The sequence below is a fragment of the Quercus robur genome, chromosome 9, assembly GCF_932294415.1.
Source record: "Quercus robur chromosome 9, dhQueRobu3.1, whole genome shotgun sequence".
Classification (NCBI taxonomy): Eukaryota; Viridiplantae; Streptophyta; class Magnoliopsida; order Fagales; family Fagaceae; genus Quercus; species Quercus robur.
In genome coordinates this window covers 46002242-46019915 of record NC_065542.1, presented here as the reverse complement: position 1 = coordinate 46019915, position 17674 = coordinate 46002242, and the positions used below count along the sequence as shown (strand labels likewise).

General features: G+C 44.1%; 1 protein-coding gene across 1 annotated transcript; it reads left to right on the top strand.

Annotated features, from left to right (window-relative positions):
• Positions 1-4570: 4570 nt before the first annotated feature.
• Positions 4571-5425, top strand: LOC126701103 (uncharacterized). Its single transcript, XM_050399239.1, has one exon. The coding sequence runs from the start codon at positions 4571-4573 to the stop codon at positions 5423-5425; it is 855 nt and encodes a 284-aa protein (XP_050255196.1).
• The last annotated feature ends 12249 nt before the right edge of the window (positions 5426-17674 follow it).

Below are 17674 nucleotides of genomic sequence, written 5' to 3'. Positions count from 1 at the left end.
CCTTCTTACATGCATCTAAACAGACATACAACCTCTAAAACAATGGACATAATGTCCTCCCAGGCCTTTCAATCTCCTCAATAGGTAAGTTAGCTGTAACCACATTCAATAGGACTGAACTACCTCTATTTGTCCTCAACAACTCAGCACAATATTCTCGAATGTTGGTAAAATGTGCCGCTTGGTCACCAGTAATCATGTCTTGTGCACAAACCTTTGCTCTATGTGCTTTGCTCCTTGAAATGTGCACAACATATTTCTCCTGAGCTCTTTTTACAATTGTGGAACTTGTCGTGTTTGGGTGGTCACTCAACTCGCTCACTAGTGTCTTCCCCAACCATTTACTAGTGCATCTCATATTCTTAAAAGTCCTAGTACAAGTATGTCGACCATAGTATGTTCTCATCTGAAATGTAATTTGGTCCCTCATCTTTGCAACATATGCTATCCACTTACACCCATCTTGACAAATTGCCCTCACTCGAACTTTATCATTTTTTTTAAACCGAATTCCCCAGCCCCCATGAACTGCATAATTAGTTACAGCATTCTTAAACTATTCAAGTGAAATAAACAGCATTCCCTTTACAAAGTTGGTATGTTTTGGGTTTGTTGGAGGTACAAACACAGGATAAGGAGGTATAGCATTGTTGTCATCATCATCATCCATACTCAAAAGCTCCTCAGATTCATAAGGTTGGTCATTGTCACTAAGACCAGTTACAATCTTGGCATTTGACCCCATCGCCATGTTACTATCTTGTTCTTTGCTTGCTTGGCCTAAATCTATTGGTCCCATCACCATCTTATCAAAAGCATCATCACTACCACTTGAGTCGTTAGAATTGTTAGAATAGTTTATATCATCCCCCACATCATCAATTATGTTAAGCACATCCACACAGTGCTCTACATACAACTCTATCACCTTATGCCCCTGAACAGCATCTGCCATACTCATAGCCAAATCATCATTGTCAATAGATACAGGCCTAAGTCCACCATCCTCCAAGCTCACCATAGGCATCCTATACTACAACTTACCATAACTCATATACCCCAACTTCTCAACCATATTTCTCAATTCTTGGGCAGACCAACAATCTCGTTCATTACCATCAAAATAATTTATAGCAACCCCCTCATACCTAATTGGATCGCTCAAAAATTTCCCACCATGATGAACTTCCACAGAAAATTCATCCATTCTTGCAAAAAAAAAAACAAACAAACAAAATAAGATACATAAACAATATTATTTTTCACTAGTACCAGTTAGGCTTTTATGCACTTATTTTATTTCATTAAAGGGAGAAAAAGAAAAATACAAATTTAATCTTTTGTTATCATTCTTAGAAACAGGTCCTCATTCTTAGCGTTTTCCAAACTCAGCTTTTTTGTTTTTAGTGGGTCTCGTGCACTGTTCACAGGACCCACAAACTACTTTTTTCAACAAAAACAACTTTAAAACTGGGTCCTACAATACTATTTACATATTTAAAAATTATTTTGTTACTATGTTTTCAGTTTTCAGTTTTCAGTTTTCAGCAATAAATAGTACCAAAATAGACCTTATTTATAAAGAATGAAGTGTCAACTTGACCATCTCCATGTCTTGACTCTTTTATTGAATTTTCAACGTGAATCTGGTACCTTTTGAATCAAATGACTTATCATGCAAAGGTTCATTTGAATGTGTTTGTCTGTATGTGTATATTACTACAAGTGGGTCCTACCATTTAAGGTAGAAATGGTCCCAAACAGATTCACAGGGGACTATAGTGGAGTTAAAGGGTTAAAAAAAAAATTGGAGTTTCTACATTGCAGCAACCATACAGCTAATCTCCACTGATGCGAGATTGAGCATAAAAAATTAGTAAGAAAAGAGTATAAAAATACGGGGGAGCCAAACGTATAAAAATAAGAGCAGGAAAAGACTAAATCACGATATAAAGTAAGACACAAAGGTTGAGCCAAATGTTGAGCCAAATTGATCGAAGGAGCCAAACATGAAGTAAGGATGAGTGATAGAGAGAGAGAGAGAACGCGCGAGATAAAGAGACAGACCTGGGCTTGCTGGAGTAGAGAAGGTGCCGCCGGAAGAAGGAAGGCGCCGCTAGAAGAAGGAGCCGCCACCCTCACCGTTAGGGATTTTGGATTTTAGGGAGATGTGTGTTTTAGAATTAATTTGGGTTTGCCCCTGTTTAATAAAATCTGCAAATTTTCTTATCAAACCAAAAAAAATAAAAAATTTGATTTGGGTTAAATTAATTTGGGTTAAAAAAAAAACTAATGTGGCAAGACATGTGTCTATTGATGTGGTAATAAAAATTAGGCCGTTTGACACGTCAGATTTTTCCATCCATGAGATAACGGCAGGGACTAAGTTAACACGACACTAAAAGGTTAGGGACCAAATTGATACAAGTGAAAGGTTAGGGACTAAATTGAAATATGGTGTAAAGGATAGGGACCATTTATGTAGTTTACCCTATTATTTGATACCAAATACTTTCTTGGAAGGAGGAGTGGGTCACGAGTAGATCTCGTTCCTCCTACTAGCTAGCTATCTGTAGGGGTAAAATTCCCAAAGTCAACAGTGAGCCTTGGGCCCCGCACGGAGCCCAACCATGACCCAAAGGGAAAGGGAGAACCAAAAGACTTCTGGCCCAATCCTGTTGAGCCCAGTTTATTTTAAAAGACGTCCGAGGAGGAATGTCTCCTCGGACACACAAATATGGGCCCAATGTGCACCCCTTGCACAGTGAAGAACCATCCCAGACAAACGTGGGTAGTAGGATGAGCCTTACACAGCAGGAAAGCGGAAAATGTAAGACGTCCAGGGAGAAGCCACCACTGCCGCATTAAATGCAAGGAAGCTACTTTATCAGCCCCATTAATGTGGAGAAGACAGGCGAACAGTGTTACATTGGCTAGTGCAACTCACAGAAAGATAAGGTGGATGTCCGATGGGACAGGCACTCAAGTGAAGGTCCAGATGGTTAACAAGTGTAAGGTCCTTATCAATTTAAGGAGGCTATATAAGAGAAGGAAATCCCCATGAAGAAGGGATCGGAAGAATTGAGAGGAAAAAGAGAGAGAGAGGTTAAAGAATTTTGTAGTCTTTAACCAGAACAAGAGGTGCACTTATACGTTTCCTCGGACCGGTATCCGCTAAACTTAAATGGGATATTCTCACGTTCAGATTGATGCATGACATACAACTAACTAACGTTCACTTCGTCCAGCCCTAGTTCTGTAACCCGCTCTCTACAAATTCATTGTCTGGGGAATTTTGGGCCAGAACCACTTACTTGTCGGACCTAGGCCCCAAAACTGCCCCTACAATTGGCGCCTTCCATGGGGAGAATTTGTGTCTCGACAAGTGAAACTGTAAGAAATGGAAGGATTAGGTCCGCGCCAAACCGGACGTGCAGATTCCCAACGACATGACAGTTTTTTGAATCCCGAACGAGAGAGGGACCAAGATAATCAACGAGAAGGCAGTGTGAACACCTCTCACATGAGTAAAAGTCGCTCAAAAGGGAAAGATCATGCATCCCATAAGCAAAACGATCAAAAGGCTCTACAGCAAGAGATTGATAATTTGAAGAAGAAGCTGCGCCGAGCGCAGCGAAAACGTCCTTCACCCGGCTCGGACACTAGCAGTGATGAGGATAATGAATACAGGCGAAGATCAAGAACCCCTCCGAGCGAGACTTTTTCCTATGAGGAAGAGCGGCCTCGCAAATGCGGCCACAAAAGCCCATCTTACCAAGGCCTGGCCAACAATGCCATGAGCAAGGCCCTGGATCGCATCTCCCAGTCGCCCTTCACACGTAGAATAGAGAGGGCAGTGCTTCCTCGGCGGTTCCATCAACCAACGTTGGCCATATACAATGGTCGGACTGACCGAGTAGAGCATGTAAGCCAATTTAATCAGAGGATGGCCGTCCACTCCAGGGATGAGGCGTTAATGTGTAAGGTGTTTCCGTCCAGCTTGGGACCTATGGCGATGAGATGGTTTGATGCCCTCCAGCCGAATTCCATAGATTCTTTCAAACAGCTGACACAGGCTTTTGGTTCCCGCTTCATCACCAGCAGTAGAGTCCCTCGACCCCTCGATTCCCTCCTATCCTTGTCCATGCGGGAAGGAGAGACGCTGAAGGCCTACTCAGACAGGTACTGGGAAATGTATAATGAGATAGAAGAAAATTACGATGACGTCGCCATTAGTACGTTCAAAAGGGGCCTGCCGACAGAGCATGGCTTAAGAAAGTCCCTCACTGGGAAGCTAGTCACCAGCGTGCACCAACTCATGGACAGAATTGACAAGTACAAAAGGGTCGAGGAGGACCAGCAGATGGGGAAGGGTAAAGCGAAGGTTGTCCCTCAGGAGAGGAGGGACTTCAGGTCGGACCGCTTTAACAGCAGTAACAGGCCGAGAAGAGACTACACGGAACAGTTCGAATCTACTGGGGCTCAGGCAGTCCATGCTGTGTTCCGAGAACCATTACACAAGGTCCTAGAGAAGGTGAAGTGCGAACCTTTCTTTCAGTGGCCGAATAGGATGGCAGGTGACCCCTCAAAGCGTAATCAGAATCTGTACTGCGCATACCACCAGGAGCCAAGTCACACCACCGATGATTGCAGGAATCTGAAAAACCATTTGGATCGGCTTGTCCGAGAAGGGAAGTTGAGGCATCTGTTGCATCGCCCTGAAGGATGGCAGGAACAGTCAAATATCGAAACCAGACAAAGCACATTGAGGCCACCCATTGGCATAATAAATGTCATTCTTACCGCACCTGGAAGGACCGGTTCCAGCCTTTTCAGAGTAATGTCAGTGGGCAGGTTCCCGACTGAGCCGGACGACAGGGAATCCAAGAGAGACAGAGTGAGTGCCACGCCCTTAATCGGGTTCTCGGAGGAAGACAAGCAAGAAACCCTTCAACCCCACGATGATGCCCTAGTCATCACGCTCAGAATTGGAGATTATGACGTGAAAATGGTGTTAGTTGATCAAGGCAACGCCGTGGAGGTAATGTACCCTGATTTGTATAGGGGGTTGAACTTGAAGCCAGAAGACCTGTCGCCATACGATTCCCCTTTGGTCAGCTTTGAAGGAAAAACTGTCACCCCGAAAGGCATGATTAGGTTGCCTGTGCAAACAGACTCAGACGTGGTAGAGGTGAACTTCATTGTCGTAGATGCGTACTCCCCCTACACAGCTATCATGGCCCGACCGTGGTTTCATGCACTAGGGGCTGTGCCATCAACCTTGCACCAAAAAATGAAGTATCCGTCAGGAGGTCAAGTCAAAGAAATAATAGGGAACCAAGGAATGGCTAGGCAATGCATGGTGTCGGCAATCTCACGACGACAAAATAGTGAACCTTCCACTTCAGCCGAGAATGGCTTATAGCAATCAATGACCCCGGTCCCAACTGCGGGTGGAGGAGGACTAGCCACGGAGGAAAGCTGTGAGGAACTGGAGAAAGTACTCGTCGGATCCGACCCTGAGAGGTTTTTTCAGATCGGCTCAGAATTACCACCACAGGAGAAGTCAACACTAATTGATTTTCTCCGACGGAATGTGGACGTATTCGCCTGGGATCCCTATGAGGCCCCCGGGGTTGACTTAGATCTCATATGCCATCACCTTAATGTTAACCCGGCTATAACGCCTAAGAAGCAACCTCCTCAGCGACCGTCGAAAGAACATGCAGACGCTGTGAGAGAAGAGGTCGCAAAATTGAAGAAAGCTGGGGCTATCAAAGAAGTATTCTACCCTGAATGGTTAGTCAACACAGTCGTGGTAAAAAAGAAGAGCGGGAAATGGCGGGTCTGCGTAGACTTCACGGACTTAAAGAAGGCCTGCTCGAAGGATCCTTTCCCAATGCCACGGATAGACCGATTGGTAGATGCGACTGTTGGACACCCCCGAAAGAGTTTTTTGGACGCCTTCCAGGGCTACCATCAGATATCCCTGGCTGTCGAAGACCAAGAAAAAACTGCTTTTGTCACCCCAGTTGGAAACTATCATTATAAGGTGATGCCCTTCGGCTTGAAGAATACTGGGTCGACCAATCAAAGGATGATGACTAGGATGTTTGAACAGCAGATGGGTAAGAGCGTTGAAGTGTATATAGATGACATGGTGGTAAAAAATAAATTGGTGGCCGACCACATCAGAGACCTCGACGAAGTCTTTCAAATTCTGAGAAAGTACAAGTTACGACTGAACGCATCCAAATTTTCATTTGGGGTGGGATCAGGAAAATTCTTAGGCTATATGGTGACCCACAGAGGAATAGAAGTTAACCCTGACCAAATAAGAGCCATTCATAGCCTGTAGCCTCCTCGGAATCCCAAAGAAGTCCAGAAGCTCACCGACATGATAGCTGCTTTAAACCGTTTCATCTTCCGCTCAACGGACAGATGTAGGCCTTTCTTCCTCTTATTGCATAAGTGGAAGGGCTTCGAGTGGACTGAGGAGTGTGCTTTAGCTTTCCAACAGCTCAAGGAATACCTCGCCCGACCACCGATTATGTCCAGTCCGGATGCCGACGAGGTGTTGTTCGCCTACATCGTAGTAGCCTCTCATGCAGTGAGCTTGGTGCTAATCCGAGAAGACAACGGCACGCAGCGACCCGTCTATTACGTGAGCAAATCGCTGCAGGAGGCAGAGACCCGGTATTTCCCCCTCGAAAAATCTATCTTGGCTGTCGTACAAGCCACGCGGAAGCTCCCCCACTATTTTCAGGCACATACAGTAGTTATGCTAACTCAACTTCCGTTAAAATCCGTCCTCCGCAGCGCCGACTACACAGGTAGAATTGCAAAATGGGGAACGATCCTGGGTGCCTTCGACATTAGATACGTGCCTCGCACCGCTGTAAAAGGTCAGGTCCTCGCCGATCTAGTAGCTGAATTTGCGGAGCCCACCCTAGAAGGAATGGAAGTGTCGGGATCACCAAGTGCTGGTGAGAAACTAATCAGCACAGTCTCTCAGCATGAACACAATTGGTGGAAAGCACACATCGACGGTGCAGCGAACTAAAGGGGTTCAGGGGTGGGGCTCGTTCTAGTCTCTCTCGAAGGGATAACCATAGAAAAGTCGTTGAGGCTCGAATTCTCAGCCACGAATAATGAAGCCGAGTATGAGGCGCTATTGGAGGGAATGCTAATGATCCGGAAATTGGGTGGAAAATTCGTAAACATGTTCTCGGATTCGAGACTCATCGTGGGACAAGTAAACGGGGAGTTGGAGGCGAAGGATGAAAGAATGCAAGAGTACTTGGCCCGGGCTAAGCACCTGCAGACCCATTTCTATCACTTCCGTTTAACGCATGTACCCAGGAGTGGGAACACCCATGCTGATTCTCTCGCAACGCTGGCCACCTCCTCGGCTCAACCCCTTCCGCGGGTAATTTTAGTTGAAGATCTCTACCGCCCAACAACAGAGAAGGCCAACGGAAGTCGGGTACACAACGTTAGGCCAGGACCTAGCTGGATGGACCCTCTGGTGCTGTACTTAAAGCACGACACCTTGCCAGACGATAAGGTTGAGGCCGACAAAATCAGGACGAAAGCTTCTCGATTTTGGCTGTCCGAGGACTCCAAACTTTACCAATGCCCGTTCTCGGGGCCATACCTGTTGTGTGTGCACCCAGAGGCTACTGAATTCATCCTAGAGGAGTTACATGAAGGAATTTGCGGAAGTCATACGGGGGGTAGGTCCCTGTCCCACAGGGCCATAACGCTAGGTTACTGATGGCTGAGCATGCATAAAGAGGCTCTGGAATATGTGAAGAAGTGCGACCAGTGCCAAAGGTTCGCCCCGAACATACACCAGCCAGGCAGAGAACTTAACCCGTTGTCCAGCCCTTGGCCATTCGCACAATGGGGCCTAGACATACTAGGACCATTCCCAAAGCGGCAGGGAACAAGAAATTTCTTCTTATCGGCACTGATTACTTCACAAAATGGGTCGAAGCTAAGGCACTGGCAAACATTAGGGACGTCGATGTCAAGAAGTTTGTTTGGAAAAATATTATCACTAGGTTCGGAACCCCGCACACCTTGATCTCGGACAACGGCCTCCAGTTTGACAGCAAAGCCTTCAGAAAATACTGTAATGAGCTGGGAATTATCAATCGATACTCCACACCGGCCTACCCACAGGGTAATGGACAGGCGGAAGCCATCAATAAAACCATAGTGAATGGGCTGAAAAAGAGGTTGGAAGATGTGAAAGGGAGGTGGGTTGAAAAGTTAGCCCACATCTTGTGGACATACTGCACCACGCCACGCAGGTCCACGGGAGAAACCCCCTTTTCAATGACCTACGAAGCCGAGGCTTTCATCCCACTGGAGATAAACTTCCCAACACAGAGGACTACTGCCTTCAGCCCCATTGCTAATAACAAACTTCTGGAAAAAAGCTTGGACCTCCTCGAAGAAAAAAGGGAAAGTGCAATGGTCCACCTAACATACTATCAGCAAAAGCTCAAACAGGGTTACGACGCCAAGGTGAAGTCAAGGCCATTGGCGCCCGGGGATCTAGTGCTGAGGAAGGTCCTGGGCACCGCGAGGAACCCTGCATGGGGAAAACTTGGACCAAACTGGGAAGGCCCATACCGTATCACTTCCGTAGCCGGCATAGGAGCCTACTTTTTAGAAGATTTGGACGAACATGTAGTGCCACGCCCTTGGAATGTAAATAACCTGAAAATGTACCGTTATTAATGAAAGACATCATTCTTGACGCCGTATTACTGTACAGCTACTTGGGCTAAGTGTTAAACAGAACCCAAGTCCTGCCTGGCCCCTCGGACCACAGACTTGGGGGAAATTAACCTCGAAGCCATTTTCACTAAGTGTTAAATAGAACCCAAGTCCTACCTGGCTCCTCAGACCACAGACTTGGGGGAAATTAACCTCGCAGCTATTTTCACTACATGTTAAATAGAACCCAAGTCCTGCCTGGCCCCTCGGACCACAGACTTGGGGGAAATTAACCTCGAAGCCATTTTCACTAAGTGTTAAACAGAACCCAAGTCCTGCCTGGCTCCTCGGACCACAGACTTGGGGGAAATTAACCTCGAAGCCATTTTCACTAAGTGTTAAACAGAACCCAAGTCTTGCTTGACCCCTCGGACCACAGACTTGGGGGAAATTAACCTCGAAGTCATTTTCACTAAGTGTTAAACAGAACCCAAGTCCTGCCTGGCTCCTCGGACCACAGACTTGGGGGAAATTAACCTCGCAGCTATTTTCACTAAGTGTTAAACAGAACCCAAGTCCTGCCTGGCACCTCGGACTACAGACTTGGGGGAAATTAACCAACCTCGCAGCTATTTTCACTAAGTGTTAAACAGAACCCAAGTCCTGCCTGGCTCCTCGGACCACAGACTTGGGGGAAATTAACCTCGCAGCTATTTTCACTAAGTGTTAAACAGAACCCAAGTCCTGCCTGGCCCCTCAGACCACAGACTTGGGGGAAATTAACCTCGAAGCCATTTTCACTAAATATTAAACTGAACCTAAGTCCTGCCTGGCTCCTCGGACCACAGACTTGGGGGAAATTAACCTCGCAGCTATTTTCACTACGTGTTAAACAGGACCCAAGTCCTGCCTGGCCCCTCGGACCACAGACTTGGGGGAAATTAACCTCGCAGCCATTTTGTCTAATTATCGACTATCATTTTTCCACATATTCATTCACTTATGCTTGGTTTCCAACAATTAATGACAGAATAGACATCCATTCATGATGAAAACAGAAGAGAAAGTAAAACAACAAGATTTAAAGGAAAACAACTCTTCTTATTAAAATTCAAAAGCGGTCCTTTTACAAGCATTAACCAAACAAAATATGAAGGGTAAAACAAATAAAATCCTACACTACTTTCCTAAGTCTGAACCCTGAGTAAGCCCGGGCTGATCGTCTGCTGCCTGAGGTCCCGAAACAGCCTCCTTAGCCTGTGCAACAACCTCCCTGATTGAAAGACTGTCCTCGGGCAACTTGTCCTTCACGGTCGGCTGCGCGTCCTCAGCTTCAGGCATAGGGGGGTCCGAGGCCAAGGCCTTCATTGGAAGAGGCTCTTCAGGGGCAACCAAGTCGGGAATCTCACGAATGTTCTCTGGAAAAAAGATATTCTCAGCTTTCCTGAGATCGGAATCCGTTGGGACTCCTGCCCGATCCAAGGCTACACCTTAAGACAGGGTGATGTATTCCCTACATACAGCGGCCACCTCCTCGGTCAGCCTGACCTTAGTGTCCCTGACTCCGCGATCATAAGAGGTTGCCATTGCTTTCTTGGCCGCCTACCTAGCCAGACGGGCCTCCCTCTTGACCTTCGCAAGCTCGGCCTTGAGATCTGAAACTGCCTGCTTCTCTGTCACGAGATTTTCCTTGGACTGGCGGAGCTGTAGGCGCAGATCCTCAGCCTGCCTAGTGGCGTTTTTAAGGCCAGCCTCCGCGCTCGCACGGCCCTTCTTTGCCTCCTTTACTTCATTGCTCAGGCGATCATTTTCCTGCTTGAGATCGCCAGCAGTCCTCTCGGCAGCATAGTGGGACTGAGCCTCACTGTGAAGGTCCTCACGTGCCTTTTTGGCCTATTCCTCAGCAACAAAGATTTGCTGAGTGACCTGCGCCAGAAAAGTAAAGGCTTAATTAAAAGAGAATGATGAATAAATAGATACGTAACAAGAGAACGAGATAGGAGAAGTTTTCACTTACCATAGCCATGTCCCTCTTCAGCGACATGAAGAGGTCTGGTTGCCGAGTATCCCGGAGCCCCTTCATATCGCGAGGCAAAAGAAGAGGCTGCTGCAGGACCTCAGCCAAGAATGACGCCTGCCCTCACTGGAATTCCCACAGGGTCGCATCCCAGGAAATTGGGGCGCCGTCCAGTTCGAGCCGTGGCGACCATATCCGCTGTTCCCTCCGAATAGCCGCCTCGTCTCGGCTATCAATGGACCTGGTCCTCTTCTCTTTAGGCTCTTTGGTCTCTTTGCCTTTCTTATGAGGCTTGGCTTTTTCTTGGCCAACCTCGCCCTCCTCCAATTCCTCCACAGGCCTTTTTCGCCTCAAATTGGGCATAGGCTGTAGTGCCGCATCCGATGTGGGAAGAAGAGGAGGAGGAGCCTTGGAGGTCGGCTGTTCCTTCGGGACATCCTTGGAGGACTGCCCTTTGTTCCTGTTGGAGAGGAGGCCCCTGAGACCAAACCTTTGTTTCAGATCCATTCCTTCTTCTTTAAGCTCTTAGCTGGTATCAACTTGTGTGATTACTAAGCCAAGATCAGGGGCTGCCGAGGTGCGGTCTAAATCAGAATCAGAATCCGAGAGCTCTACTGGCCTAGCCAACACCTCTCCCTCCTTAGCGAAATGGAACTGGTCTATCTAATCTTCCAAAGACGAGTGCGAGGAACCGGCTTCTTCCACTGGGACAACTACTGCGAGAAAGGCACGCTGAGGAGGCAGCTGGACGGGAGGTAAATCTCTCGAAGCGAGAAAACCTAGTACGGAGACGTCAATTCGTGCTAATCGCGGACTGCCAGCCCTGATTGCTTGACCGGCCTCCACTAGAGCACGAGTAAGGGGCTCGTATTCCAAAATCAGAGGTGCAGCCCGCAATTGCCTGTCTGCACTCACGTAAATCTTAGACCTTAGAAGGAAATTGAGTGCTTGGACGTTGACCAAACTTAGCTGAGGAGTCGTATGCGCCTTGTTTACAAAGCCCAAAGAAAGGGTTATGTTAGTCCGAGGAGGCAAACAAGCGAAGTCAAAATTGAAACGAAGAAAAAGAAAGATCAAAACTAAGATCCCTTCCAAGGGATCTAACTCTATGGTGTCCCACCTGGTTTTCCTGCCCTGACCGGGCAGTGAATACCGTCGTGCCATTGTCCGGAGACGATCAAAAGGTCGTCCTTCAAGCCTTTGTTGGACTTGGGAAGGCAGGATATCAACCTCACCTCATCGGACCTGGACTTCAAGTAATATGAGTTGCCGAGGCTGTGCAATTCATACAGATGAACCACGTCATGCCATGAAAGGCCGAGGTTCGTCTGATTGTTCAAAACGTCTACGCACCCCAGAATCCGGAACATATTCGCGACGCATTGGTGAGGGGCCAACCTATGACCACGCAAATAATCCCTAGTTATCCTCCCCATGGGGATGGTCATTCCTCCTTCCACAAAGGCTATCACTGGAATGGCAACCTGCCCTGTTCTTCTCTTGATTAAGACTTCCTCCAGAGAACAATACTCTAGACCTACCTCCGGCGGAATACAGTATTTAGCCCTGAAGCCTTCCATACCGGCCAGGGAATCTACCATTTTCTCAAGCTTACCCATCCCCCTAATCCTAGGTGACGCGAAGACGATTTACTTAAGGAATAACGCCGGAAAAGGCAACGGAAAAGGAATGTGCACTTACGGGTGAGGAACTTGTAGGAAATCTTCAAGGGGACGACTGCGAAGGCTTGAACACTTTGAAAGGGAAAGTACTGGAGTGCTCTAAGTGCTTGAGTGCTTGTCCAAAAATGAGAAGGAAATGCCTTTGAAAAATCTTATATATCCGGGAGAAGCTGGACAGACATACTCCCGCCTAGAGAAATGGAAATGATCCCAACCGTTGATCTAGCATCCAACCGTCGGATTGAAAAGATATAAAACCGCTAAAAGCAATAATTAGCGCCTCATGGGTCATTAAAACACCTCTGTCATTAATGAGGCACGTGAGAAGCGTACCTCCGCATGGGTGAAGCAGGAATCCACAGTAAATAATCCTATGAATGTCAAAATCCCACCTTTCCTCCTTGGACAAGAAAGAAGGAGCCGGAATTTTGAGGGGCTATTGTAGGGGTAAAATTCCCAAAGTCAACAGTGGGCCTTGGGCCCTGCACGGAGTCCAACCATGACCCAAAAGGAAAGGGGGGACCAAAAGACTTCTGGCCCAATCCTGTTGAGCCCAGTTTATTTTAAAAGACGTCTGAGGAGGAATGTCTCCTCGGACACACAAATATGGGCCCAATGTGCGCCCCCTCCACAGTGAAGAACCATCCCAGAAAAACGTGGGTAGTAGGATGAGCCTTACACAGCAGGAAAGCGGAAAATGTAAGACGTCCAGGGAGAAGCCATCACTGCCGCATTAAATGCAAGGAAGCTACTTTATCAGCCGCATTAATGTGGAGAAGACAGGCGAACAGTGTTACATTGGCCAGTGCAACTCACAGAAAGATAAGGTGGATGTCCGATGGGACATGCACTCAAGTGAAGGTCCAGATGGTTAACAAGTGTAAGGTCCTTATCAATTTAAGGAGGCTATATAAGAGAAGGAAATCCCCATGAAGAAGGGATCGGAAGAATTGAGAGGAGAAAGAGAGAGAGAGGTTAAAGAATTCTGTAGTCTTTAACTAGAACAAGAGGTGCACTTATACGTCTCCTCGGACCGGTATCCTGTAAACTTAAATGGGATATTCTCACGTTTAGATTGATGCATGGCATACAACTAACTAACGTTCACTTCGTCCAGCCCTAGTTCTGTAACCCGCTCTCTACAAATTTATTGTCTGGGGAATTTTGGGTCAGAACCACTTACGTGTTGGGCCTGGGCCCCAAAACCGCCCCTACACTATCCTTTATATTATAATTATTGTTTTTATTTTTATTTTTAATTTTTATTAAGGAATTGGTGTCCTATTTTCTTTTATCGGACTATTTCACTTCCTTCTCATGATATATCCCTAAAACCCTATGTAAAAATAGTATAATGAATTGAATCTATAGCCTTCAAGTCATTTTACGCTATTTCAAAATAATTAACTCACCATTCGGATATTGACAGAGGGTTTACTATTAGTATAGTTTTTCATAATGATTTCATTCTTTAAGAAATAATTTTCCAATCTATTTCAATTGGAATAATATAAAATATACTTAATACTAACCTCATCACACACGTTACATGCATTCTTAAGGGTTTTTTTTTTTTTTTTTTTGGTATTTTAATTTAAATTTCATGAATTTTCATTTATCACAACTATGAGGTTATACGTTCACCAATCATCAAAAGAACTGGGAATGTGGTGAGACTCCGTGCCCAAAAAAAAGAAGAAAGAAAGAAAAAAAAACATACCCATACTTGATAATGACTTCAATATTATTTCGGTGTTCATTCTCTTGTGTTAGGACTCATCTCACTTCTGACTATTTTCATAATTGACAAAAGCAGAAAATTCATCAGACAAATGTATAAACATTAAATTGGGATGAATGAAAAATTGTGAATTTCAAAAATAAATAATAGAGGCTGGCAATGAGTTTAGTATAAGTACACTGAAAATTCTTATAACAAGCCTCAGCATGGGCACCAGTGCACCGCCCATTATATTGTTCGAACTGCAAGTGTGTTGTAGGATGTCTAATTGGGATACTGTTTTATTTGATCTATTATGTTGTTCGAATCGCAAATGTAATTGACGCAATTACTAGCTATTTAAGCATATGGAATTGGGCAATTGAATTTTTTAGGCAAGCCATTTGAAGTGCTTTTAGGACCAATCCCCTTACCAAATTTCAGAGGCCTCTCCCACTTTTTTAATTTATTTTTTATGCAAAAGTGCCCCAAGAAAAGAACACCGCATTTTCATTTCCATTCACAAACCCATCGTATTTGCCACCTTCTATCATGTTAGTGGGAGTAATTATTGGATACTCTCGGAGAACCATAAGAGCAACCACATTAGCTCATGGAAAAGATTCCGACTATTCTACACAAAAAACCTACTTTTTCTATTTTACACTATCACTTTTACAAAACACCCACATCAGTTTATCTATTTCACAAGACTTTTCAATAAAATATTCATTCTTCATCAATTTTTTATTATTTTCCCTAATGGTTATACTTTTTTAATTTAAACTTATATTTTAAGTAAACTACCAACACCGGTGGCTCAGTCAATGGAGATGCTTGTGGTGGAGGTCCGATGGCCGAACCGCCAAAATAGTGGCTTTGGCAAATGTTGCCGGATTGGTCTTGCCGCCCACCATATTTCCGAATAGTGGCCCATCGGTGGGTGGATTGTTAAAATAGTGGCTTCGACGAACGCCGCCGATGCCCAAACTACCAAAATAGTGGCTTTGGTGACCACCCACTGGATTAGTGTCTCTGAACATTGTATTGCCATCACCAGTGGGCTGATTGTTGTTATAGTGGCTCTGACGACCGCCGCCGAATCGATGTCACAGGCAATACAATAACCAAAATTCATTTAACTGCATAGAGTTAATCAAATTCCACAATCACAACCAAGCACCCTTATGGGCTAATTCATTGACCAATTCATGTACAAACAAAAGAAAATCAAACCTCAAAGCAACAGAAATAAAAATCAAAATCAAAACCCTCACTTTCAACCCCACCAACAAAACACAAAAAAGAAAACCAAAAAGACAACTACAAGCACAATCCTTTAGCTTTAAGATAAAACCCACATAGAATTCAACCTCAGAAATAATAAGTATTCGACAGAATTAAAAAATAAACCAAAACAGGGGAGAATAGTTCGAAAACTAAGTATATAACTAAGTAGTTTATAACTATGTATATACCCTGTTCAATCAGTCCGAAAGCAGGGGAGAAATAGAAATTTAGTACAAGTTTAAAAAACTCCAATTTCTTCAAACACTCCCTACACACGGAGAAACTAATCCCTATCAAAAGACATAATATTTAATCCTTACCTAAACTCTAAAATAATCAAATATAAATACACACAAAATCTAAAATACTAATAAATTCCAAATATAACTTCGGGTGTGCTCCGAAGAATCCCTAAAAAAAAACCCCAAACCAGAAAAAAATTGAAACAAGAAACCCTAAAAAAAATTAGTTTAGAGAAACTCCCAAGAATCTTGCTTGAAACCAAAAAGCAAAAAAACCCTAAAATCGCAGCGAGAAAAACCCATGCCTTTTTAGAGAAATTAGCCCCAAAGTCTGTCAATAGAGAAGATGAGTCTGTCAATTGATCCACCCTCCTCACGAGGCTACAAAACCACCAAACCGATCACATTATTATTTCCCGTGGTGATGAGAATGAGCAAAAGCTGATACGAAGCAGACGAAGAAAGAAGATGAGAGGAAGAGCTCAGGAATGAAACAGGGAGAGAGAAGCTGGGACTTGAGAGGCGTTGGTGTGCTTAGTGAGAGGAGAGAGAAAAAAAAAGAGCAAAAAAGAAGTTTTTATACTATACAAAGATAATATTATTTTAATGGATAAATGAGCTACAGTAACCGTGTAAATATATACGGTTACTGTAGCTCATGGAATTATTTACATATCTTTGCACATTTTTACACCCACAAATGTGGGTGTTTTTTTGCTCAAAATGTGTAAAACTTATACTTTTTTCTATTTTAGAAGACTATAAATGAGTTGATGTGGTTGCTCTAAATATATACTCTCCCCTCTCACATAATTGTGGGTCCCACTAATTAAATTCATGGTGGGACCTATAATTCATGTGAGTGGGGGGAGTACACATTTATTGTACTCTTGAAATATTCAATAATTTTCCGGTCAGTGGACTCTTTGTACTTGCCACCCTCTTTCTTTGGGCTAGGTCAACTTGGAGTAGGGATTTCCTCATCTTGACCATTGTCTAGCCAAAACTTGAGTAGGTACTCACGAGTTTTTAAACGTGTTGTAAATGGGTTTATGAGCTAATTACCTCGTAGTGACTAGCATTAGAATAGGAGCTTGTAAATGGTATATGTTAAAAGATTTTAGCTTCAAAACCATAAAAGTGTGCATTATTCGGCATCTTATTTATATGATGCTACTGTAGCACAATGGTATTCCTAAAAAGCATTTTTTAATTGTCTCTCTCCTACTTTTTATTAATGATTCTAACAAAATTTCTCTCTCCTACTTTTTGGGTTATATATTTTATTATGTAGATATATTATTTTAATGTATTGTATAGGAAAATAAAAGTTGGGATGTTGAGTATGTTGTAAAATGGTATGATATAATTGATAAAGTAGGTTCTGAGATGGTAAAATATAATTTTTTTGAAGAAACCGGCCGCAAATGCTCTACTTACCTCGCTTTCTTGCTTTGCAAACTCCCTTCATACAATTCTCACAAGCCTTAACGCTAGCTTTCTTGGTTGTAGAGGCTACCGGATTCACCATTAGATTTCCCAGCTTCCACACTCCAAGTATTAGGGTTTGTTGATAATGACCTTTTATAGTTAGGGATTCATTATAATGTTACTTTTAAAATTCTGGTATATTATTATTATTATTAGGGTCGCAGTCTATATAAACCATGCAATTGTCTTCTGAATTTATTTATTTTGTGGTATTGACTTCGTTTTTAGCGGGCTCGGTTTTAGTGGTACTACAAAGGGCAAACTAGAAAAACCAAGGTGTCATTTCATTTTTGTTATAGAGCTGCCAGTGAGGCTAGGTGAGCCCATTTCTAATCGAATTTGGACACATGGTGAATCAACACAAGATCCCAAACAAGAACAAACCATAGACTGTGAGAAGCTTGTTGCATACATCTTAACACAATATAATTTTTCAAGGTAGAGGTCTAGAGAGAGCAATATCATCCTTGTGCACTAAATCAACTCAAACCCTGTGTTGCTA

What these genes read in the sequence shown, in the direction of transcription:
- LOC126701103 (XM_050399239.1), top strand. Translation starts at nt 4,571, where the DNA reads ATGGCAGGTGACCCCTCAAAGCGTAATCAGAATCTGTACTGCGCATAC.